The 26,118-nt window shown below is 42.6% G+C and overlaps 2 protein-coding genes across 2 annotated transcripts in view; one reads left to right on the top strand and one right to left on the bottom strand.

The window, feature by feature from the left end:
* Positions 1–16,338: 16,338 nt before the first annotated feature.
* On the top strand, positions 16,339–21,395 carry LOC308294419 (tetraspanin-17-like; the record flags this gene model as incomplete). The annotated part of the gene is made up of 2 exons (XM_080737152.1): positions 16,339–16,948; positions 21,355–21,395. 2 exons carry the CDS (start codon positions 16,339–16,341, stop codon positions 21,393–21,395), a joined length of 651 nt encoding a protein of 216 aa, XP_080593278.1.
* The window catches only part of bcar1 (BCAR1 scaffold protein, Cas family member), a 73,166-nt gene continuing 66,760 nt past the window's right edge, over positions 19,713–26,118 (bottom strand). Inside the window, exons 5-9 of the mRNA XM_080737710.1 lie at positions 25,797–26,025; positions 25,285–25,472; positions 23,152–24,039; positions 22,544–22,633; positions 19,713–22,137 (exon numbers count right to left, since the gene is read on the bottom strand). Coding sequence (XP_080593836.1) covers positions 21,589–22,137; positions 22,544–22,633; positions 23,152–24,039; positions 25,285–25,472; positions 25,797–26,025 — 1,944 coding nt within the window. The 3' untranslated portion in view covers positions 19,713–21,588. The remainder of the gene's footprint in view (positions 22,138–22,543; positions 22,634–23,151; positions 24,040–25,284; positions 25,473–25,796; positions 26,026–26,118) is intronic.

Raw genomic sequence — 26,118 nt, 5'->3', positions numbered from 1 at the left:
GATAATTTTGACCCTCAATGAGTGACCTGTAGTTAGCATTTTGTTGATCATCAGATGCCAGACGATGAAGGAAATACTCTTGAATGCCTATGAAACAATGCATACAGTGTATCGTTACAATTAGATAGCTAACGTAAAGCGTGCCCGTTTTTCCATGTTTTCCCACAGTTTTTAGTGTTTGGTTATGGAAATAGAGCATGCTATTTCCATAACCAATAACTAAAATCACCGATAAGCTACCTTCATCTGTAACTGAAGGCCACTGTCTAACATCATCAATCCAACTTGACATGTCTGCGTTGACTGTGTCCCCGACGCTGGGCTGCTGCTTGCGTTGTCTGTCACTGACGCTGGGCTGTGCTGATGTGTGTAAACACATCAGTAATGTAGCTGCCACTAGGTGGCGACATACACAAAGCTCTACTCGGATTAGTGTATAAATGGACACACTCAATGGACACACTGAGTTGACGGCTTGTCAACTCTCCTGGATTTCCCAGGAGTCTCCTGGATTTTGAACCCCTCTCCTGGGAGTCTCCTGGATTGGCAAATCTCCTGGATTTCTCCTGGATTTTGTATCCAACTCCCAAAATTCACCAGAACACAGGAAATGACATCTACTATGTAAAAAAAATTAGGGGGGAGGACCCCCAGACCCCCCGCTTTAGGGGTGGGGGCAATGCATGCAAGAAAGATCATACAGATATTCACTTAAGTAATGACTTAAAGATGAGAAATCATTATTAAAGATGTCCTTTTGCTTCAGTCATCAAATCTGTACACCAACATTTGGCATTTTAAGGCTGAAATTGTACCCATGCTAGTAAAGCAAGCCTGATAAAAGTATCAAACATGCACAAAATTCACCAGAACACAGGAGATTAAATCTACTATGTTAAAAATTTTCTGGGGGAGGACCCGCTTTATGGGTGGGGGCAATGCACGCAAGATCATATAGATTCACTTAAAGTGGGCATGACACAGCCAAAACAGCTAATTATGGCTATCAAATTAGCCAATTTTTTTAATGATGTCATGTACCCCCATGTTAAATTACCCAATCAAATTAATTTATTGTAGTTACTGTACTGAAAGTAGTACTTTCTGTACAGTAACTGAATTAAATTAATTTGATTGGGTAATATGACGGGAGGGGGCGGAGTTGAGCGCTGAGTATTATCTAGTGAAACAACCCCAACAGAACTGTGCGAGGAGAAAATGCGACAATTCATAAAACGAATTTTAAAACAAGCAGTTCTAGGGGTAAAAATTTGATATAATCTGCTATAGAATCCCCCCTAACCGCGTACAGGGTACAAGTCTTCTAACAAAAAGGTGTCAGAGATTAGAACGAGGGTCCTCCGCAGCACAGACCACTTTTTAGCAGCCATCTCTGCTAAAAAGTGCTCCAGTCTTCACCGGAGCTCCGGAGGACTGAAGTCTGTGGTAGCCTGTGTGTGTGTGTGTGTGTGTGTGTGTGTGTGTGTGTGTGTGTGTGTGTGTGTGTGTGTGTGTGCGTGCGTGTGTGCGTGCGTGCGTGTGTGTGTGTATATTGATTGATTGAAGGCTTTATTAGAAGTTTGCATAGGAAAATGTACAGATTCATGACGGTACAGTTCACTGGTACAAGGTCTACTAAAAGGAGATCCATGAAAAGACTAAGCTTATTTCAACAGGAAACCATTAAAGTATCTCATATAACATTGAATGACAGACAAATAGAACACAGTACTATGCAGTAGATATGTAAAGAAAAAAAGAAAACAGTAGGTCTATACAATCAGTAAGTACAGTATATACAATATATACAAGGAAGGGGCAGGTAACAGTAAGTCTAAACAATCAGTATGTACAGTATATACAATAGTACAGTGCGCACACACAATAGCTCTTGAAAATAGCCGTGCGGTGCGGCGCTACCAGTTAACAACAACACATCAACGTTGTGCGCGGCACCGCACGACGGACGAAGTATACATTCACTAATAACTGATACGGCCCGGGTCCTACTAATTGCACCACAATACCCAAAAGTACACAAAAGAACACAAAAGTACACAAAACTACCCAAAAGTATACCCCAAAGTACCCCAAAGTACCCAAAAGTATACCCAAAAGTACACAAAACTACCCAAAAGTACACAAAACTACCCCAAACTACCCAAAAGTACCAAAAAGCATACCCCAAAGTACCCAAAAGTACACAAAACTACCCCAAAGTACACAAAACTACCCCAAACTACCCAAAAGTATACCCCAAAGTACCCAAAAGTACACAAAACTACCCCAAAGTACACAAAACTACCCCAAACTACCCAAAAGTATACCCCAAAGTATCCAAAAGTACACAAAACTACCCCAAAGTACACAAAACTACCCCAAACTACCCAAAAGTATACCCAAAACTACCCCAAACTACCCAAAAGTACCCAAAAGTATACACAAAACTACCCCAAACTACCCAAAAGTATACCCCAAAGTACCCAAAAGTACACAAAACTACCCCAAAGTACACAAAACTACCCCAAACTACCCAAAAGTATACCCCAAACTACCCAAAAGTACACAAAACTACCCCAAAGTACACAAAACTACCCCAAACTACCCAAAAGTATACCCAAAACTACCCCAAACTACCCCAAACTACCCAAAAGTACCCAAAAGTATACACAAAAGTACCCCAAACTACCCAAAAGTACCCAAAAGTATCCAAAAAATTAAAGCTGCAAGCAGCAATGACCGGGCCCTCGCAGCTCTACCCACGTCACAATAGCGGGGCAGGTAAATGCATTTTTGCACTAAAATACTTCACAAGTGGAAAGAAACCTAAAACTTTTCACAAGTACTCCTTAGGGGTTGTTCCTATGATAAAACACGTTAGACACTGAAAAATCAAAATGGCTGCCATGTTTCCAAGATGGCTGCCTCTGAACAGTACGCCAGCCAGTTAATGTCCGATTTTCATAATATTAGAGTTGTTTTGTAGGTTTTAAAACATCGTGAGTTCATTTATTACTCTTTTAAAGCAGCCAGAATAACTTTTCTGACTTTTGGTTGGGGTCTTTCCTCACCTGGGATCCCCCAAACAGACCCCTGAGCTTATCTGAGTAGTCGCTTTGCTCCTGCTCCAGAGCAATGTTAAATTAGATCATAACTGAAGCATTAAAGTTGTTGTAACTGGGCTCTGAAAGCAAAAATGAGTAGTAGAAAATACCCAGGGGTCTTCCACAGGGGTCCCGGACCCCTAGGGGGTCCTCAGAGTTACTACAGGAGGCCTGCCGAATCTTGATGGGGAAGTTCCTTTTTTTTATATGTATATATATTTTTACATTTGAAACTGTTTTTATTAGTATTCTCAGTATTATTTATAACATGTGTGTGTTAGACAGACAGGTTCACAGGTATTGCAAGAATTAAGGTATTGCAACTTCTCACTTTGGGCGCACAGTCTAACATGTCCATTTATTGCATTGCACTAACACTGACAACACAACACACACACCTCTTTGTTATCGTCACCCCAAAACCCGCACCCTATCCTCTTAAAGAGCTCACGGTCAATTGTACCCAAAGAAATTCACTACTATACATGTCCTCCCTAATAATGTTGACAGTTTCCACTATATCATTTGCAGGGAGGAGAGTGCAAGGCAGGTTATTGTTTGAGCAGCTGCACCGTCCCTTGTAACCTGCTTTGCAAACACATTTGATGAGCTTTGCCTTTGCAGCAGGGATGGCAAGAAACCTGACTGGAACATACCCTCCACTCTCTGAATTCCATCTATTTTTTCAATTGATGGAAGCTCAGGGCAATTTGTCAGGTATGACGAAGTAGGCATCATAATACGATACCTTCATCAAGGGACATGATTTTGAGGAAGTGCAAACACATGAAGAGGCTGATACCCCGATTCCTTATCAAGTCCTTGCCTCCGGTACAAAAAAAGGAAATTGATATATTCGAGTGAGTTCAAGTTGATGTTACAAATTGCGTTTTTCAGGTGTTGACTGGGGAAGAACATTTGTTGGAATCACCAAAAAGACATGGGTCAATGCCTACTTGATGATGATGATGATGATGATGACCAAGCCACTAACCGCTTCAAGGACCTTGGCAAGGTCATTGGCCATTCCTCCTGAGCTTATAAATTGTGAGCTTCCATCAACATTGCAGTCCGAACATTTTGCATGCCATGTTTACAGTTCAAAAGGTCCAACAACCCTGGGATTACTCAGATGGGAACTATTTCTGTCAAATAACTTGGAGGGTGAGATGCTACCTCCAACTCGTGCTGCACTGCTACCACATTACCTCCGTGCCAACTCCGTCACAATGCAGGATAAATCATACCTGACAAATTTCCCTGTGCTTCCACCAATCGAAGAAAATAGATGGAATTCAGAGAGTGGAGGGTATATTCCAGGTTTCAGTTTTCTTGCTCTCCCTGCTCCAAAGGCAGTACTTGAGCCCATCAAATGTGTCTGCAAAGCAGGTTGTAAGGGACGGTGCAGCTGCTCAAATAACCTGCCTTTCACTCTATGCTATGGTGGAGACTGTGTCAACACTATTAGGTTGGACATTGAAGATGATGATGATGATGAAGACGAATATATCCTGCATGTCTGAAATTACTGTAGTGTAGTGAATCTCTTTGGGCGTAATTAACCATGGGCTCTATAAGAGGATAAGGTGAGGGTTTTGGGGTGACAATAACAAAGAGGTGTGTGTGTGTGTGTGTGTGTGTGTGTGTGTGTGTGTGTGTGTGTGTGTGTGTGTGTGTGTGTGTGTGTGTGTGTGTGTGTGTGTGTGTGTGTGTGTGTGTGTGTGTGTGTGTGTGTACAAACATTCCCGTGTCATTCCATCCATGTTTCATCTCTGTGATAACTTGGAAATGTTTGCATCTTTGACAGCTAATACACCAGATGTTGTTGTGGTTGATGAAGAGTCCAGGGAAGTGTCTGTATTGGAGATGGCCTGCACCTTTGACCCTAGCCTAGAGGAAGCTTTCATGACCAAGGTCATTAAATACCAACCTCTCCTAAATACGATCTCAGAGCTGGGGTACAGGTGCAGACTATTTGTTTTCATATTTGGCAGCCTAGGACATACCCACAGGCTGGTTGTTAGAGGGTTTCAACAACTTGGAGTGCCTAAAAAAGAGGCAAAAAGGCTGGCAAAGTATTGTTCCGTCTCCGCTATAATCGGCAGCCGCCACATATGGCGGAGACGCTGTTACTTATACCCGTAGAGTACCAAGTGCCTTGCTATTGTATCATGAAGACATAATGCCATGATTTTGTAAATGTTACTCTACTGCACCTATACTATTTGTGTCCTTGTATGCATCTCCTTTGTGTGGACATAAATAAATGGTTAAAATGTGTGTGTGTGTGTGTGTGTGTGTGTGTGTGTGTGTGTGTGTGTGTGTGTGTGTGTGTGTGTGTGTGTGTATGTGTTGTCAGTGTGAGTGCAGTGCAATAAATGGAAATGTTGTTCTGCACCCAAAGTGAAAAGTTGCAATACCTTCATTATTGCAATCCCTGCAGTAACAGCTGTCAACCATAACTGTTTTAACACAAAAAACATTATAAATAATACTGAGAATACTAATAAACCATCAAAGTACAATACATAAAACCAGGATACATAAAAACATTCAAAGTTTCAAATGTAAAAAAAAAAAGAAAAAAAAAAGATCTCATCGAGATTTGGCAGGCCCCCTGTAATAGCTCTGAGGACCCCCCCAGGGGTCCCGGACCCCCCGTGGAAGACCTCTGTTATTTGCTACTAGTCATTTTTTATTTCAGAGCATATTTCAGATCTAATTTAACATTGTTCTGGTGCAGGAGCAGAGCGATTACTGAAATAGGCTCAGGGGTCTGTCCCAGGTGAGGAAAGACCCCAACCAAAAGTCAGAAAGGTTATTCTGGCTGCTTTAAAAGTGTAATAAATGAACTCCGGATGTTTTAAAACCTACAAAACAACTCTAATATTATGAAAATTCGATATTAACTGGCTGGCGTACTGTAAAACATATCCGAAAAGGCGGCCATCTTTAAAACTGGCGGACATTTTGAAAATTAAGTGTCTAATGTGATTTTTCTAAAGAATGACCCAAGAGGTACACTCTGTAAAATTGTGGTGCTTCTTTCCAGAACTGAAGTATTGTTCTCCTTAACAGCCCCGCTACAAGGGGTAGCAGCCAATTAGCGTTAGAATTTTAGATTCAGCATTAGCATTTGTTAGCATTAGCCTTTGTTAGCATTAGCATGTGCTAGCATTAGCATTAGCATGTTAGCATTAGCATGTGTTAGCATTAGCATGTTAGCATTAGCATGTGTTAACATTAGCATGTTAGCATTAGCATGTTAGCATTAGCATGTGTTAGCATTAGCATATTAGCATTAGCATTTGTTAGCATTATCATGTGTTAGCATTAGCATGTTAGCATTAGCATGTGTTAGCATTAGCATGTTAGCATTAGCATGTGTTAACATTAGCATTAGCATTTGTTAACATTAGCATTAGCATCTGTTAGCATTAGCATATTAGCATAAGCATGTGTTAGCATTAGCATTTGTTAGCATTAGCATTTGTTAGCATTAGCATGTGTTAGCATTAGCATGTTAGCATTAGCCTTTTAGCATTAGCATGTGTTAGCATTAGCATGTATTAGCATTAGCATGTGTTAGCATTAGCATTTGTTAGCATTAGCATGTGTTAGCATTAGCATTTTAGCATTAGCATGTGTTAGCATTAGCATGTGTTAGCATTAGCATTTGTTAGCATTAGCATTAGCATGTGTTAGCATTAGCATGTGTTAGCATTAGCATGTGTTAGCATTAGCATTTGTTAGCATTATTACGACAAACGGTTCATGAGATATAGAGGCACTTCCTGTTTGGTGAAGGGCACTTCCTGTTTGGCGAAGGAAGCGTCAATTAAGGTGAAGGACTCTTAATCAAGTCATATGACATCAGCCACGAGTCTGTACGACAAACGGTTCATGAGTTATAGAGTCACTTCCTGTTTGGCGAAGGGCACTTCCTGTTTGGCGAAGGAAGCGTCAATTAAGGTTAAGGACACTTAATCAAGTCATATGATACCAGCCAAAACTCTGTACGATAAACGGTTGATGAGTAAAAGCCAAAAAAGGAACAATCAAGTTTCGGCCAATCAGAAGAGGGGGCGGGGCTTAGTTAAACCAATTAAGGTGAAGGACACTTAGTCAAGTCATATGATACCAGCCACAACTCTGTACGATAAACGGTTGATGAGTTAACAGCCAAAAAAAGGAACAATGAAGTATGGACCAATCAGAAGAGGGGGCACTTCCTGTTTGGTGAAGGAAGTTTGACGCTACGCCACGGGCACGCCGTTTTACGAGGGCCCGGTCATTGCTGCTTGCAGCTTTAATTTTTTGGATACTTTTGGGTACTTTTGGGTAGTTTGGGGTAGTTTTGTGTACTTTGGGGTAGTTTTGTGTACTTTTGGGTAGTTTGGGGTATACTTTTGGGTAGTTTGGGGTAGTTTTGTGTACTTTGGGGTAGTTTTGTGTACTTTTGGGTACTTTGGGGTATACTTTTGGGTAGTTTGGGGTAGTTTTGTGTACTTTGGGGTAGTTTTGTGTACTTTTGGGTACTTTGGGGTATACTTTTTGGTACTTTTGGGTAGTTTGGGGTAGTTTTGTGTACTTTTGGGTAGTTTTGTGTACTTTTGGGTACTTTTGGGTAGTTTGGGGTATACTTTTGGGTAGTTTTGTGTACTTTTGTGTTCTTTTGTGTACTTTTGGGTATTGTGGTGCAATTAGTAGGACCCTACGGCCCCGCCTTTTTCAGACCGTTTGAAGAAAGACCACGTGACCTACTGTATCATAATGTTAAACTTCGGCCGCGACGGCCGGTGTCCCGCCCCCTTTAAAGTGCATGGGCGTGACACGGCCAAAACAGCTAATTATGGCTAGCAAATTAGCCAATTTTTTTAATGATGTCATGTACCCCCATGTTAAATTACCCAATCAAATTAATTTATTGTAGTTACTGTACTGAAAGTAGTACTTTCTGTACAGTAACTGAATTAAATTAATTCGATTGGGTAATATGACGGGAGGGGGCGGAGTTGAGCGCTGAGTATTATCTAGTGAAACAACCCCAACAGAACTGTGCGAGGAGAAAATGCGACAATTCATAAAACGAATTTTAAAACAAGCAGTTCTAGGGGTAAAAATTTGATATAATCTGCTATAGAATCCCCCCTAACCGCGTACAGGGTACAAGTCTTCTAACAAAAAGGTGTCAGAGATTAGAACGAGGGTCCAACGCAGCACAGACCACTTTTTAGCAGCCATCTCTGCTAAAAGCTCCAGTGCTTCACCGGAGCTCCGGAGGACTGAAGTCTGTGGTAGCCTGTGTGTGTGTGTGTGTGTGTGTGTGTGTGTGTGTGTGTGTGTGTGTGTGTGTGTGTGTGTGTGTGTGTGTGTGTGAATAGCTCTTGAAAATAGCCGTGCGGTGCGGCGCTACCAGCTAACAACAACACATCAGGTTGTGCGCGGCACCGCACGACGGACGAAGTATACATTCACTTCACTAATAACTGATACGGCCCCGCCTCCTTTTCAGACCGTTTGAAGAAAGACCACGTGACCTACTGTATCATAATCATAATGTTAAATTTCGGCCGGTGTCCCGCCCCCTTTAAGTGGGAGGTAAATGTTTGGTTTATTTCAACATGACACACGTTTTATCCTCCAATACTTTACTCTGTTAGTGTTATTAGTGAAACACTCTGGGCCTGGGGTTTGATTCTAGCACTGAATTATGACACCAAATGGACAAAACATGTGGAACATAGTTTTACAACTGATAAAACAAACGTTTGTTTCCAAGTGTCACATGCAGTTTAAACTTTCAACCACACTCACTGCTGTCTGTCTGTCTGTCTGTCTGTCTGTCTGTGTGTGTGTGTGTGTGTGTGTGTGTGTGTGTGTGTGTGTGTGTGTGTGTGTGTGTGTGTGTGTGTGTGTGTGTGTGTGTGTGTGCGCGCGCGCGCGCGTTTGTAGATCTTATCCCGCAACAAGGTTTGATTTCTATGCAGTCAGGTCCCTTATGTCATTTTGTTGGATATTTTTGAAGATTTGCAAAACTATACATTTTTGGAAAGGTTATTGTCTAGGGAATCAGAAAATCAATGTTTCCATTTGCCCAGATGTGTTTATGGCGGCCATATTGGAATTTACAAAATGGCCACCATAAAATTACGTTTTGTAATATCTGGACCTCTAAATAAGCTGGAACATTGATTTTAACTGCTAAACCTACATTTTCAGGGTCAAGGAATCCAATAGTGGTAGTTATAAAGCTCAAATAATTACAACATTAATGCATGACTGGGTCCAAAACGGCCTGGTGTGGTTGTTTTCTTGCAATATTATATTCACTATGTAATGTTGTTGGATTGTTTTGAAGATTTGCAAAACTATCTTTTTGGAAAGTTAATTATCTAAGGAATCAGGAAATCAATGTTTCCATTTGCCCAGATGTGTTTATGGCGGCCATATTGGACAAAATGCCAGCTGTAAAATGTATGTTTTGTCATATCTTGGCTTCTAAATGAGATGGAACATTGATTTTTAAACCTACATTTTCAGGGTCAAGGAATCCAATGGTCCAAGTTATCATTTCATTTTTTGTATCATCAATACATAATCTACCATATGGGTAAAAAACCGACACAGCCCAGGCAGTCAGTCAGATACCAACTCAGCATTGTTTTATAACTGTGAACTTTAAATGTTTGTTTAACCATGTTAAACATCATGACATGTGTAATCATAGACAGTCTCTATGCACCATCATAATCATTATCATCACTTTTGTGCATCACAGCTTGGGAATCATCATCGTTCTGGTACTGCTGCTGCACTGACACATGTCAGTACAGGCTTAGCTTTGCAGAAACATCTGCCAGAAGAACAGTCAGATTTACACTTGCATTGGACCATCTCAAGGATGGCCTTTGGAGCTGGGAGGACCTCCCAGCTCCTTCAGAGCAATGGTTGCTTGTGCCCATGCCCTTGTTTGGACATCGACTCTCAAGATGTGCTGCTTCAGAGCTCCAGGTGTTGGAGGGAGCTTGTCACGTTCTGCCCTATGTTTGCAAGCTGCACATACAAAGGACTCCAGTGTTGACAGCATTCTCCACTGTTGACAGCATTCCTTCTGTCACTTCTGCTTCATCCAAAAGCATCTACAGAGCATTGATCTTAATCTTTTTTTAGGTACATCTGCAGCCAGGTTGCCTTGCCTATACAGGAGAACCTCCCTGTGTTGTCGACCCCAGCGAATGCATGGAAGGCTGGCAAAGCCTTTGTTCTTTTTGTAGTGTTGTACTATTGTAAAAAAAACTTTAGATTTTAAAAATATATATTTTTAATCTATGTATATATTTAATGTAGGGATATTTTTTTTGCAATCTTTAAAAGTGTCCACGACCCACAAATGGGTCCCGAATCAACATTTTGGAAACAGTGATTTAAAGATGTTAAGCATTTTGGAAAGGGTGATTTAAAGATGTTAAGTGGTGTTTCATCTGAAATGCCTGGATGTCACTCTTGCATCTATGTTACATTAACATTAGTTTATTCTACATAACATTAAGGTTAGCAGCCATTTAATTTGTCAAAGACTGAAATGATTCTTCAGGTACATGTTATTGCTCAGGTGATAATAGGCAAAAATGTGGAAGAGTTCAGTGTCATTATGAAAGTAAAGGTCTAAGTGTGCCTTAAACCTGTTCATGTCAAGAAGCAAAAGACACTGGTGTGGAACTCCTGGTTTTACTAGGACAGGGTTCAATTCCCTGTGGTGTCCTGCTGATTGCACTTACAGTAATGTTGGTGATTGTACTTAAGTGTAGTTAGTAATTTAGACATGTAGATGTTAAATATGTAATGTGTCTAAATATGTAATGTGTATTAGATTAGTAGTGTCTTCATCTATGTATCCGATGAAACTATGGTTACTGAATTTCTTAGATCAAAATAAAGGGTGTGCATCATGTGGGCATGGGTGACAGACACTCTGAACAAAGATTTAGCTATCAAAGTCATGTGACCAAAAGGTTATTACATTTCTTAGATTTCAGAAATTCATGAAAAATATATTTTGTCAATCTTAACAGAACTTAAATCTAGCGAGCTGCAGGCACACTTAAAATTTCTTTGAAATGTTCTCCTTAATTCTAGATCTAATGATAGATTTTTCAAAGTGTGATAACTTGGAATCCAATAGGTAGAAAGATCAATAAGTAGATATTTTAGTATGTTGTATAGCTCGTCGAGACGAACGTGTGGATGTGTGACACATTGCTGTGCGACCCCTGGAACCCTACTTTTTTCGACAAATGCAATCCTAGATTTTTCAAAGTGCGATAACTCGCAAACCAATAGGTTTTAAGCGCCTGTCTTTTAGTATGTTGTATAGCTCTTCTATACAACATTTAAGCGCCTGTCTTTTAGTTTGTTGTATAGCTCTTCGAGACGAACGCGTGGATTTGAAATTAATTCATTTCTTTTCAGATTGTCTTCAAAACCCCCAAAATTACATAAGACTATTAGTAAGGCGTCAAAACATAGATTTTAAGTCTTACATTTCCGATAGTGCCTATCTTTTGGTATGTTGTATAGCTCGTCGAGACGAACGTGTGGATGTGTGACACATTGCTGTGCGACCCCTGGAACCCTACTTTTTTTCGACAAATGTAATCCTAGATTTTTCAAAGTGCGATAACTCGGAAACCAATAGGTTTTAAGCGCCTGTCTTTTAGTTTGTTGTATAGCTCTTTGAGACAAACGCGTGGATATGAAATTATTATTATTATTTTTTTTTTTCAGATTGTCTTCAAAACCCCCAAAATTACATAAGACTATAGTAAGGCGTCAAAACGTAGATTTTAAGTCTTACATTTTCGATAGTGCCTATCTTTTGGTATGTTTTATAGCTCGTCAAAACGAACGTGTGGATGTGTGACAAATTGCTGTGCGACCCCTGGAACCCTACTTTTTTTGACAAATGTAATCCTAGATTTTTCAAAGCGGGATAACTCGGAAACCAATAGGTTTTAAGCGCCTGTCTCTTAGTATGTTGTATAGCTCTTCGAGACGAACGCATGGATATGAAATGTATTCATTTTTTTTCAGATTGTCTTCAAAACCCCCAAAATTACATAAGACTATAGTAAGGCGTCAAAACATAGATTTTAAGTCTTAAATTTCCGATAGTGCCTATATTTTGGTATGTTGTATAGCTTGTCGAGACGAACGTGTGGATGTGTGACACATTGCTGTGCGACCCCTGGAACCCTACCTTTTTTTGACAAATGCAATCCTAGATTCTTCAAAGTGGGATAACTCGGAAACCAATAGGTTTTAAGCGCCTGTCTCTTAGTATGTTGTATAGCTCTTCGAGACGAACGCGTGGATATGACATTAAAAAAAAAAAATCAGATTGTCTTCAAAACCCCCAAAATTACATAAGACTATAGTAAGGCGTCAAAACATAGATTTTAAGTCTTAAATTTTCGATAGTGCCTATCTTTTGGTATGTTGTATAGCTCGTCGAGAGGAACATGTGGATGTGTGACACATTGCTGTGCGACCCCTGGAACCCTACTTTTCTTGACAAATGCAATCCTAGATTTTTCAAAGTGCGATAACTCGGAAACCAATAGGTTTTAAGCGCCTGTCTCATAGTATGTTGCATAGCTCTTCGAGACGAACGTGTGGATACGAAATGAATTCATTTTTTTCAGATTGTCTTCAAAACCCCCACAATTACAAAACATAGATTTTAAGTCTTAAATTTCCGATAGTGCCTATCTTTTGGTATGTTTTATAGCTCGTCGAAACGAACGTGTGGATGTGTGACACATTGCTGTGCGACCCCTGGAACCCTACTTTTTTTCGACAAATGTAGTCCTAGATTTTTCAAAGTGCGATAACTCGGAAACCAATAGGTTTTAAGCGCCTGTCTCTTAGTATGTTGTATAGCTCTTCGAGACGAACGCGTGGATATGAAATGTATTCATTTTTTTCAGATTGTCTTCAAAACCCCCAAAATTACATAAGAATATAGTAAGGCGTCAAAACATAGATTTTAAGTCTTACATTTTCGATAGTGCCTATCTTTTGGTATGTTGTATAGCTCGTCGAGCCGAACGTGTGGATGTGTGACACATTGCTGTGCGACCCCTGGAACCGTACTTTTCTTGACAAATGCAATCCTAGATTTTTCAAAGTGCGATAACTCGGAAACCAATAGGTTTTAAGCGCCTGTCTCATAGTATGTTGCATCGCTCTTCGAGACGAACGTGTGGATATGAAATTAATTCATTTTTTTCAGATTGTCTTCAAAACCCCCAAAATTACATAAGACTATATATAGTAAGGCGTCAAAACATAGATTTTAAGTCTTACATTTCCGATAGTGCCTATCTTTTGGTATGTTGTATAGCTCGTCGAGACGAATATGTGGATGTGTGACACATTGCTGTGCGGCCCCTGGAACCCTACTTTTTCTCGACAAATGCTAATGCTAACAACTGCTAATGCTAACAAATGCTAATGCTAACACCAACCGATACACAAGGTTGCACACACTTAACGAGCTGCAGGCACACTTAAAATGTCTTAAAAATGTTCTCCTTAATTCTAAATCTAAACCTCGATTTTTCAAAGTGCGATAACTCGGAACCAATAGGTTTTAAGCGCCTGTCTCTTAGTATGTTGTATAGCTCTTCAAGGCGAACGCGTGGATATGAAATTAATTCATTTTTTTCAGATTGTCTTCAAAACCCCCAACATGACATAAGACTATAGTAAGGCGTCAAAACCTAGATTCTAAGTCTTACATTTCCGATAGTGCCTATCTTTTGGTATGTTGTATAGCTCGTCGAGACGAACATGTGGATGTGTGATACATTGCTGTGCGGCCCCTGGAACCCTACTTTTTCTCGACAAATGCTAATGCTAACAACTGCTAATGCTAACCAATGCTAATGCTAACACCAACCGATACACAAGGTTGCACACACTTAGCGAGCTGCAGGCACACTTAAAATGTCTTAGAAATGTTCTCCTTAATTCTAAATCTGATTTTTCAAAGTGTGATAACTCGGAAACCAATAGGTTTTGAGTGTCCGTCTTTTAGTATGTTGTATAGAAGCATATTTAGTAATCTCTGGCATGATTTAAAACTTGTACATAATATAGTGCTATTTGGCTCCTCTAGTGGTACTATATAGCACATTTGTTGTTCTATTTAGCATCATATTTTGTCAAAAGGTATGCTCAGTAGGCAGAGCTCTTGCCTTTGGACTACAAGATTGTGGATACGATTCCAGGCACAGCCAACTCAGCGTATGAGTAGCAGCATGGCTAAGGTGAGGCAAGTTGTGCAGCACCAGTCAAATGGTGTTATTTAGTTCCTTTAACGAGAGGGGCTATTTAGCACCATTGTGGTGCTCCCAGTACTTTCCGCATGACTTGCCTCACACCACAATGTGTTGTGTATTGAGCTTGTAGATCACACAACAATTTCAACAATCCCAAAGAACCCTGAGGTGCTATAAAGCAGTGGTTCCCAAACGTTTTAGGTTGAGACCCAAAAGAGAAGTTTGCCCGGGACCCAAATTACAGTGATAACGCACTGTGGTGAAGAAAAAAGAGTTGAGCTGGAAGGCAAAGCTCTCTGTCTACCGAGCAATCTTCGTTCCTACTCTCACCTATGGTCATGAAGTGTGGGTCATGACCGAAAGTATAAGGTCGCGGGTGCAAGCGGCCGAAATGGGTTTCCTCAGACGGGTGGCTGGTATCTCCCTTAGAGATAGGGTGAGAAGTTCAGTCACCCGAGAGAGACTTGGAGTAGAACCGCTGCTCCTACACTTGAAAAGGAGTCAGCTTAGGTGGTTCGTTCGGGCATCTAGTACGGATGCCCCCTGAGCGCCTTCCTAGGAAGGTCCTCGATGCGCATCCCACTGGGAGGAGACCCCGTGGCAGACCAAAGACCAGATGGAGGGATTATATCTCCAAACTGGCTTGGGAACGCCTCGGTATACTCCCTGAGGGAGTGGAGGAAGTTGCACGGGATAAGGAAATCTGGAGGTCTCAGTTGGAACTGTTACCCCCACGACCCGATTCCAGATAAGCGGTTGAAGATGGATGGATGGATGGATGAACAGCAAACTACACGATGACAACGTGGCGCTACTTCTTAAACATCTAATTTGTGGAATATATTAGATTTTTATTTATTAATGAAATTACTTCATTGCATTTTCATGAAAATCTTAGCTTTTCGGGGGGTGTTTTTTGAAACTGTTTTGAAATAATAACAGTTCAAAACTAAATGTAGGAAGCCGAAAATCAAGGTATCCATAAAAATGTGTCTGACCCAGTGTTTGGGAACCTATGCTATGTGTGTGTGGAGGGGGGGCATGGCAAGAGAGAGAGCTAGATCTCACACCTTTCAGAACTACCTGTATAATGGCCGTGGCTGCATATCAGTGGGTCCTGAAATGTACACTACTTCCAAATATGAAAAAGGTTGAAAACCTCCTGTTTTGGGGGACATTCTGGAACAGGAGATATGGTCAAATAACAGGAGACTTCTTCCAAAAACAGGAGGGTTCGCAGTATGGTGCTTTGAACACAAACCACCACCAGAGGGCGACCGAACTCTTAGAATGTATCTTGAATCCACTTGCAGCTTTCTCCATCAGCCCTGCTTCATGTATAGCCTATACAGCACATGTTTCCTTCCCAATCTCACTTATAAGGACCCTATGCCAAATGAACCTTGAATTATCCTACTTTGACCATTAATATTGTTCGGTAGCTCTTCAAGCAAACATCCTATTGATATCATTAATTAATACGATACTTAGAAGTCCTTATAAGATGCTTATTGGCATGTCATTTTTTATGTTTTTACATTGGACTGACCATGATACGGACATTATACATGATACTGATATGATACTGACATGATACTAACCATGATACTAACCATAAATACTAACCATGATACTGACATGATATTAATGGTACTGACATGACAGGGACAAACTGCTGCAGCACCTGCGCAAATCTGCATGGATAGGTATGCATGACAACGGTTTGTGTTGTGTGTGACGTGGGACCAGAGCTCTGATCAGCCTATAGAAGAGGCCTTTAGATGCCCACACTGTCAGATGGACTAGATGGTGATGGTTGTTAGAAGCTAGTCTTTGTTCACATAAGTATAACGTGCAGCTGGCTATCTACAGATATGAGTCAAGTGAGAATGACGGGTCTTTTTAAAGGACCAAAGGTCAGCCTCTTTTGGAAATACTTATTGTTCGGATTCAACAGTATATTTTGGCTTCTTGGAACCCTGCTCGTGGCTATAGGCTTGTGGGCATGGGTGGAAAAGGGGGCCTTTTCCAGCATGTCGTCCATCACAAACATAGCGCTCCTGGATCCTGTGTGGATATTCATCTTGGTCGGAGGGGTCATGTTTGTCCTGGGCTTTGCCGGATGCATCGGAGCGCTGCGGGAGAACACCTACCTGTTGACGTTTTTGTCATGGTCCCTGACGTTGATCTTCTTGCTCGAGATGGGTGGTGTCATCCTGGTGTACTTATTGGCTGACCACGTCAAAGAGCAGCTCAACGTGTCCTTCAAGAAGGGCATCGAGGTCTACCGCGATGACGTTGACCTGCAGAACCTTATAGACTTCACCCAGGGATATTGGTCGTGCTGTGGAGCTCAAGGCCCAGGCGACTGGAACCTCAATTTCTACTTCAACTGCACTGACATGCACAACAGCACGGAGAAATGCGGTGTGCCCTTCTCCTGTTGTGTCAAAGACCCCAGGGAGGTCATCATCAACACTCAGTGTGGTTATGGTGTTCGTAATGAAGATTTCGACCAAGATTTAGGCGAATATATCTATACCAATGGCTGTGTGGACGAGGTTACACATTGGATTAAGAGCAACTGGAACATTTGGATTATAGTCATTGTCGTTTCTGGATTTGTAAACTTAATTGGGACAGGCCTGGCTACGACCGTGTTGAATAAAATCGCATTAGTTAAATCCCACTGGACAGTGGACAATGTTGACTTAAGACACCCCATACCCCAGACAAGCCTATAGTGCACCACAGCTATGAGCTGTCAAAAGTTGTTTAACTGTTTGCTTCCACGTAGAGCAGAGCAACATGGACACACAAATGTACTGGGATGTTGACACAGAAAAGACTAATCCGAAACACACACTGTTTACTTTTTTTGAGCAGTGAAAACCGCTCACTTGCGATTTTTAGTTGCAGGGAAAATATTCCCAGTCAACGCACACCCCTTTACCTCCAGTGGCCATCTATTTAAACCTGATTCAGAGTTGGACTGCAATTTTCTTTTCGTCGGTTCTTTGGCCGGTAGCATTTATGGGATGTTATGCATGGCCTCCTCGAGTGGCCTCCGCAAATCTAAACCGGGATGGGAGTGTAGGTTAACTCCATGTTTGTAGGAGTCACACTTTGCAATGTCATGCAACCTCAGGCCCTCAACTTGGGAATGAGAAGTAACAGCACTTCCAGAAAATGTCTCTCTAAAGGGTTGTTTCCTTTGTGCTCTCCCTCCCCCTCGTCACTGTTCTCCACTGTGGCCAATAAGGTGACTGTCTCAGGGACACTCGCGGGTGTACGGCCCCATGTATTCTTCATCAATGAATCTTAACATATTGAGGGGGCTCTACACAACACACAGAGCCAAAAGACTAACTCCAAAGGTGCCACAAATGTCACTGCTTGTCCCTTTTTTTCCTTTTATTTTCATGGTGTAGCTCTGTGGTACAGTTATTAGCCATCTATATAAGAATGTGTGAGTGTTTACTCCCCAAGTCTATTTTAACTTATCCTACTGTAATTATTTTTTTGAGCGGTGCTCCAACATCTGGCTTTGTCCGTACGTACGCCCAGGGTCACATTGGCCAAGCTTCGCAGGACGCTTAAAGGAGTAGTTCACCCCCAAAATGACTTTTTTTCTATTGATTACTCATGCCATGGAGAGTAGAGTTCAATAATATTTTTTGGTTTTTGTCACATTCCTAAGACAAAAATTTGAATTGAGTAAATTTACCCCCATTGATTCCGGATGGTGACCCGTTTCGAAACGGGTCACCATCCGAAATGAATGGGGGTAAATTTATTGTTATCACATTTTTGTCTTAGGAATGTGACAAAAAACTAAAAATATTATTGAACTCTACTCTCCATGGCATGAGTAATCAATAGAAAAAAAGTCATTTTGGGGGTGAACTACTCCTTTAATGAAATTAATAATTCATTAATAGCACTGTTCACTTTTTTTTAAGTCGGTCCTGATGACTGATCCATGACGGGTTGAAATGCTGTGAGTGTGGCGAAACATCGAAGTTGATTGGCCATTTGGTTGATATCGTTCCTATCTGTTGCTTGGAGTTTTGACCTGTTTGATGTTGTCGTAGCCCCTTGTGAACCTGGTTCATCCCTGCTTTACTTATTATTTCTTCTATTTTATGTTGTTTATGTTGAAGAACTGGAGTTTTACTATTGTATTAGTCGTAATATCCTCTTAGTCGTATTAGTCGTAATATGCACAAACTCAGACACAAGCGCATACAAGGTGTTGTATGATTGAAGAAAAAGTCAAACAGAAATACTGACAGTCTCTTTAATAAAAATTGTCAACTCACCACTTTTTAAACTTATTTTTTTTCTCCATTCAAATTAGGTTTATTCATTGTGTCCCCATTCTTCCCCACTTCCCAGACAAGGAGCAGGGAGCATTAGTGTTTCAGCACAGTCTACCAAAACCTCCTCCCACAACATGGAGAGGGAGGCAAGTGACCCAAAGAGGTATTCACATTCCACATGACCTAGAACGAGAAGGACTGGACAGCCATATGCAAAGAAACAGGCTATACGGCAAGAGTGTTCATTTGACTCTGAGAGTGTAAAAATTCAGCCTTGAGCATTAGCGTGGTCGTGCTTGCATAACGTCTTCAGACTAGGATATAAGTCTAGGATGTACAGGCTACAGACACACACACACACACACATTGCTATGGCAAAACATGAGGAGAAATGGCTACAGACACACACACAGCCACTCTATGGAGCGGTTTACCACCGCTCAAAAATCTTTTTAGGTTTGTTACACTCAAGGCTTAATTTTGAGCTGTGGTAAACCGCTCCATAGAGTGGCTGGGTGTGTGTCTGTAGCCACTTTTTCCTCAGCGTTTTGCTATAGCATTGTGTGTGTGTAGCATAGCCTGTACATCCTAGACTTAAATCCTAGTCTGAAGACGTTATGCAAGCACGACCGCCGCTCACTTCACATTGGGTGTGATTTTTTCAGTAGGCCTACTGACTGAGAATCCATTTTTAGAGAGGCCACCAGGGGGAACCAGAGGGGTTGATTGGAAATAATAAATTAATAATAATTAATTAATTATTGACGATAAATTGTTCAAAAAAATATTCAAAAGATCCCTATTTTGGGCATGCGATTATTATGAAGCATTCGTAAATCTCCAGAGTAGCGAAATAAACCATCTACAAGCTCACAACATGTACTGTATCTTTGTGAGCTTATAGATTGACTACTGTCAATATAGTGTGTGTGTGTGTGTGTGTGTGTGTGTGTGTGTGTGTGTGTGTGTGTGTATATATATATATATATATATATATATTTTTTTTTTAAATGTATACCTATATACTGTACACACACACACACACGCTAGGACCATACAAAGACCCATGGTCGTTTTATAGTCATGAACAACGTATGGGTCACAACCACAAAGCAGTGGCTAATATTGGTCAGCAAGTAAAACCTGGAACACTAAATGTTGAAAAGGTTTGCTTTGTGCATCAGTTATGCATAATGTACTGGCAGCCTGACAAAGTAGCTCAACAAAACTGTGGCGTTAAAGCCACTCCATTATCCTGGATCTGTTCTTCCGGTCTTTGACATCATTGTCCAGTCCCATTTCATTGTCCTAGCTCACTATCTGGAATACACAGCTTCAAAGAAAAGTATAAACGGTTTAATTGTGTGTGGTAACCCGACCTTTTTAGGCTTTTACTTTAGTACATGCTTCATACAAATCCAATCTACTGTATGTACAGTGTCCCAAATAGCATCATAGCACTGCGATCAACCTGTGGTCTTTATAAAGGGCCAGAAGATAATTATTGGCAACCTGTTAAGGCTAAGATTATCATGAACAATCTTGACTGCAATGGGGAGTGCACTGTTCGAAGCCTTACAGATGGCAATGTGGTGTCTCTATTAGCAATAGTGGATTGACAAGTGGGTTGAAATCAACGTGGCTTTATTGGTCAGATAACAAATGTGAAGTCACATTATTACACAGGCAATGTTTTGAGGCAAGCTGCATTATGCAGTTCATGAACAATGATAGTATTCATTCTAAATTCCATGCCTTATAACCCGCAATGTTATTCACATTCTGGAAGTCCCTATCCCTGATTAGTATTTCCCATCGTCTTTGCCTCAAGAAGTCTATAACTGTAGGTCACCATTTACATTTTTAAGAGTGCACTCTGATGTTCTTTTTTTTTTTTTTTTTTTTTTTAGAAAGCGTGCTTTGCCTTGGGGAGTAGAAGAGCACTGTAGAACTACAACATACATACTGTACATACATACATATCATCTGGAATTTTGACATCTGCAACAATAATGATAACAATGATCCAGAATCAGAACCTTAATTGTACAGTATAGTAATAATAATAATAATAATAATTATGGATAATGTCTAAAAACTACATTTATGTTCTCATCTTTTCTTTCTCAAAAAAACAAAACTAAAAAAACGAAAACAAATATATATATATATTTATATAGTGGAAGTTCTTCAGTCACTTCTTTTTTTCTTTCTTTTTTTTCCCTGGCTAAATAGGTAACTTAAATATTTACAATGATTATTTTACACCGTTGGCCCAGCCCATTTTAGTTAAAATGTTCCTTTTTTGTTTTTCTATAATAAAAAGTGGATCAAGAAATAAATGAATAAAAGTGATGGAGAAAAGAAGTAATGGTCCCTGTGGCTTGAGAGATAGATATATAGATAGATACATAGATAGGGCCTGGAGAAGGGAAGGACAGATGAACAGAAGGATTGAGTGGAGGTCAATGTCCCAGTCCCCAAAGTATAGGGTCTCCAACCTCATGTTGGAGGATTTCACACGATTTCTGACTCTGTGCTCCAAGATTGTTCAGGTTCTCTAAACCCCCCTCTCTAATCCAGGGATGTACAGGGTCACCAACCCCAATAATCAGGGGCTTTAGTGTCTGAGAACCATGCTCTTTATGGGGCATACAGCATCTCCAGTTGTATGTTCTATGGGTGTACGGGGGGATCTCATGTTCCGTCTCTATTTGGTTTTATGTACGTACAGCACGTACACAGGGTTTCCCCACCCGTACCCCAGGGGCTTGTCACTTCAGTCGCATCATCCTCCCCTCTCTCCTCTCCTCTGCCCTACATCACTAGAAGCTGTCCGAGGACCATCCTAAAATGCTGCGTGCACCCAGCCAGCTCCCGGACTCTCTCAGTCATTTCCCTGGCTGCTCCGGGTGAAGGATACTGAAGCGCCGCAGTCTTGGTACTGATCACAATATCTTTCAGTTTGTCACACAGGGCGTTACTGCTCTGCGAAACCCGTGCCCGCACGTCAGGCGACTTGGCCTGGCGCGAGAGGGTGTCACCGATGAACACCAGCTTGTGGGCACTGAGTATGACGAACTTGCTGTGCGCCACGAAGATCTTGGGCGGCTGGTTGGAGTTGACGGCGGTGAAGAAGGCGTCGATGGCGTTGGTCACGGTGGTGACGTTGTGCTCACACTGCTCCTGGTAGAAGAGGAGGAGCTGACGGTCGCCGTGGCAAAGCTTGGACACGGAGGAGGGAACGCCCGAGCCGTTTCTCGCCACCTGATTGGCGAGGGGGTGGTGTGGTGACGGGACCCAGCCCGACATGTCGTTGTTGATTGGCTGGCTGACCTCCTGCTCCAGCCGCTCAAACTGTTTAATCTAAAACAAAGAGAGAGATTGGAGAGGGCTTTGATTCATTTGTGCTCCATGAAAACCCTAACCGGTCTGTAACTCTAAGAGTTATGGTGGTCCCTTGAAATGACAAAGTTTGAGAGGCTTCACAGTTCACACACACATTCATTACACAGTCAGTAATGAAGACTTTATGATGGTGCTACTTTAAGGAGGGAGATACAGTAAGTGGAGTGGAGAGCTGGAGAGTGGGAAATGTAGAGAACAGAGGAAAGGAGGGAGACATGCACACACACACACACACACACACACACACACACACACACACACACACACACACACACACACACACACACACACACACACACACACACACACACACACACACACACACACACACACACACACACACACACACACACACACACACTACCTGTTGCTGTTCCAGTTGTGTCTTGTTTTGTCTGATGATGTTTCCTTTCTCCAGTAGCTGTTTTTGGTTCTTCTCAAACTCTTCTTTACCCTGAAACATGAAGGTACAAATCAGTATTCCTACATCTTTGAAACACTGCCAGCCCAGTATACATGCTGTGCACATCACCTTTTATACCAGGGGCATTTTCATTTTCCTGTGAACTGATTTTTTGACTTTTAGGCTTTCGATCTCTTTGATAACATGTTTTATCCGAGCCCTTCGCTTTACACACTTTGTGTGCGCACGTGTGTGCGTGCGTACATGCGTGCGTGCGTGCGTGCATGAGATCCTTGTGGAGAAGCAGTGCATAGACCTTTGATCATGCGTGTGCGCACGCGCGCGCACACACACACACACACACACACGCACACACACACACACACACACACACACACACACACACACAAACATCTCAGTTTTCAGAGTTTCTTGTCAATTAGTATTACACATAGTAAAGTCTGCTATATAAAACAGACAGAAACGTGAATATTGTTCTTTGTGCCTTCATTTTCACATGCCTTCTACCAGCACTCATAGGGGAAATCGTGTATTACTGATTACTGTACCTGGAGGTGTACGTAGTCGTAGTCCTCCATCCAGCCTTGCTCGGTGGTCTCATATGGCCTGTCCGGACCCTCCTCTTCCTCGGCGGCGGTGAACTTGGGTGGCGAGGGGAGCGGCCGGGACTGAATATGCACCCTCTCCCCTCCCTGATACGTCACCGTCCCGCTCCCGGACCCCGTCATGTGACCTCCCATCTCCCCCGGGATTGGCGGGAGGGGCAGCTGCTGCTGCTGCCGATTGGTCCGTTTGAAGAGCAGCGAGGCGTTGCCGTGGAGAAAGGAGGCGAGCTGCTTGGCGTCGTCGGGGACGCCCCGCGCCGTCATGACCAGGCGGTCCAGGTCGTCCCCGCCCGGCGGCGGGGCGGCCAGCGCGGCGGGCGACCAGGCCATTGCGTCCAGCCCCTGGCTGTGGCGGACCAGGCTCTGGAAGACCTCCTCCATCTTCCCCACCTGACGCCCCAGCTTGGACTGCAGCGACCGGTCGGTCGCCTGGGCGGCGTTGGCCACGGCTCCCCGGGCGAACTCCAGGAAGTCGCGCACGGCGGCCCGCACCCGGTCGGCGGCCTGGCGGATGGCGGGGAGGTTGCCTTCCATGTGGGCGGGGCTTCGCCAGTTGCCCGCGATGAAGGACATGAGCAGAGAGACGTTGGATTCCACGGCCTGCTGGAGGCGGGACAGGCGCTCCATGGCCTGCTCCAGGTCCAGGATCAGGGGCTTCCCGGGCAGGCAGCCAGGGGCAGAGAGGGAAGACGTGGAGGAGGGGTCTCGCACCGGGACCATGTCTAAGGAGGAGGCCGAGTGGTTGCTACGCGTGCTGCCTGTGCTGGACGCCGAGAGACGCTTGAAGTTCAGCGTCAGCTCCTCGCTGGCTGACTGGGCGTCGCGGACAACCTGACAAAATGAACAAGCAATGAAATGATCAGGTTTGATCGTGATAACATAAAATAAAATACACACCCAGTCATATTCTAATTCTAACTGGGATGTTGCAGTTCTTACAGTAGGCCTCTTCAGGAATCTAACCATCTAGTACAGGGGTCTTCAACGTTTTCAGGCCAAGGACCCTTTAGTTGATAGAGCGATGAAGCAGGGATCCCCACAACCTTTTCATAGATTCCATATCGTTTCATTGTTTGACAGCACAATCATTTGTGTTTTTTGGATTCAACCACTTGAACTGCCAATACTTCTCCCCCCCTACACCAAATCTCTTTGCCGAAAATAGCCGATCTACAGATGGCTAAAGTTCTCAGGATCTGGTTAAGAATCTGGCTAAAAAGGAGATTTTATTATTTTTTTTCTATCACACAAAGATTTGGAGGACCCCCTGTAGTAACTCTGAGGACCCCATAGGGGTCCTGGACCCCCTGTTGAAGACCCATGATCTAGTACATTGATTCTCAAAGTGGGGTCAGGGGACCCCCAGGGCGGCCGAATATTTTGAAACAATAATAATGTAGGAAACTAAAACATAAAGGAATATTTACTTGTTGCAACTCCTTGTAACAAAACAGTTTTAAGCCATGTGACACCAATGCAACATCTTACAACTGCCACTGGGGATTATAGTTGCAAGTTGTTGCATGTTGCAAGTAGTGGACTGGCCTTAACAATCACGTACATCAGTGTTTGGGAAGTACTGGTATAGAGCCTTGAGGGTCTCTGGTCCAACAAGTATAGGGGTTTAAGCAGTATATTTACCTGTGGTGGTACGTCATATACATACCGGTAGTCCCCTCCCCTAGTGTTTAAGTGGTACAGTATATGTTTACCTGTGGTGGTATGTCATATATGTAGTCCCCTCCCCTAGGGTTTAAGCAGTATATTTACCTGTGGTGGTACGTCATATATGTAGTCCCCTCCCCTTGGGTTTAAGTGGTATGTTTACCCGTGGTGGTACGTCATATACAGTACATACCGGTAGTCCCCTCCCCTAGGGTTTAAGTGGTATGTTTACCTGTGGTGGTACGTCATATATGTAGTCCCCTCCCCTAGGGTTTAAGTGGTATGTTTACCCGTGGTGGTACGTCATATACAGTATGTAGTCCCCTCCCCTAGGGTTTAAGTGGTATGTTTACCTGTGGTGGTACGTCATATATGTAGTCCCCTCCCCTAGGGTTTAAGTGGTATGTTTACCTGTGGTGGTACGTCATATATGTAGTCCCCTCCCCGGTCCGCTCCGAACGCTGAATCCTCGCCTCCTCGTTCACGGGGGAAGTCATAGACATCCTGGGTCATGTGACTTCCTGTCCGGAGGCTGGCCGGGATGTCGTAAATCTCCTGGGTGGCGTGGGTACCTCCCGCGTCACCATGGTAACGCTTGTCTGTGAAGATAGCAGGGTTATAAGTGGTTAACGAAAACCAACAAAAGTCTCAGTTCGGGTGACTTTTTGATGATTGGTTCGAGTTGTTGAAGGACCATTTTCCCATCGTCCGCTAACACTTCCCGGTGTGTGTGTTTGCAACATTCACTGTATTATCACTGTAGTAAGTACAACCACTATCCCAGTCACAATGGCATTGATTACTTACCGGTATGTCATTTATTCTATAGCGAAAATAGCGCTTTTAGAATCTTGCCCCCGACGACCCCATATTAATAGTAAAAACTAAAATTAAATTAAAAAACGAAAGAAAAATGTATTGACCTTGGAGGATAGGAGGCGGGACATCGTAAACGTCCTCTGGGATTGGCGGTTCGTCGTCGTCGTCGTTCAGGGTGTCATGGTGATACTGGCCATGGGGGGCGCTGTTGCCAGCGTGACCGGGGGCTTGATTCTTCAGTTTGGCAGTGTGTGGGGGGACGTCATAGGTCTCTTCTCTGATTGGTTGAGAGTCTGGGACGTCCTTACTGACAGATGGGGGGAAGTCATACACCTGTAGAGGAAAAGACAGACAGACAGAAAGACAAGGAGAGAAACCGTGAGAAGAAAGACACCGAGAATGTTACTGCCTGTCTGCTTACACGTG

Source organism: Nannobrachium achirus (assembly GCF_963921795.1).
Source record: "Nannobrachium achirus genome assembly, chromosome: 11".
Taxonomy (NCBI): domain Eukaryota; kingdom Metazoa; phylum Chordata; class Actinopteri; order Myctophiformes; family Myctophidae; genus Nannobrachium; species Nannobrachium achirus.
Note: the sequence above shows the minus strand (reverse complement) of the source record. Positions and strands in the feature narration are given on the sequence as shown.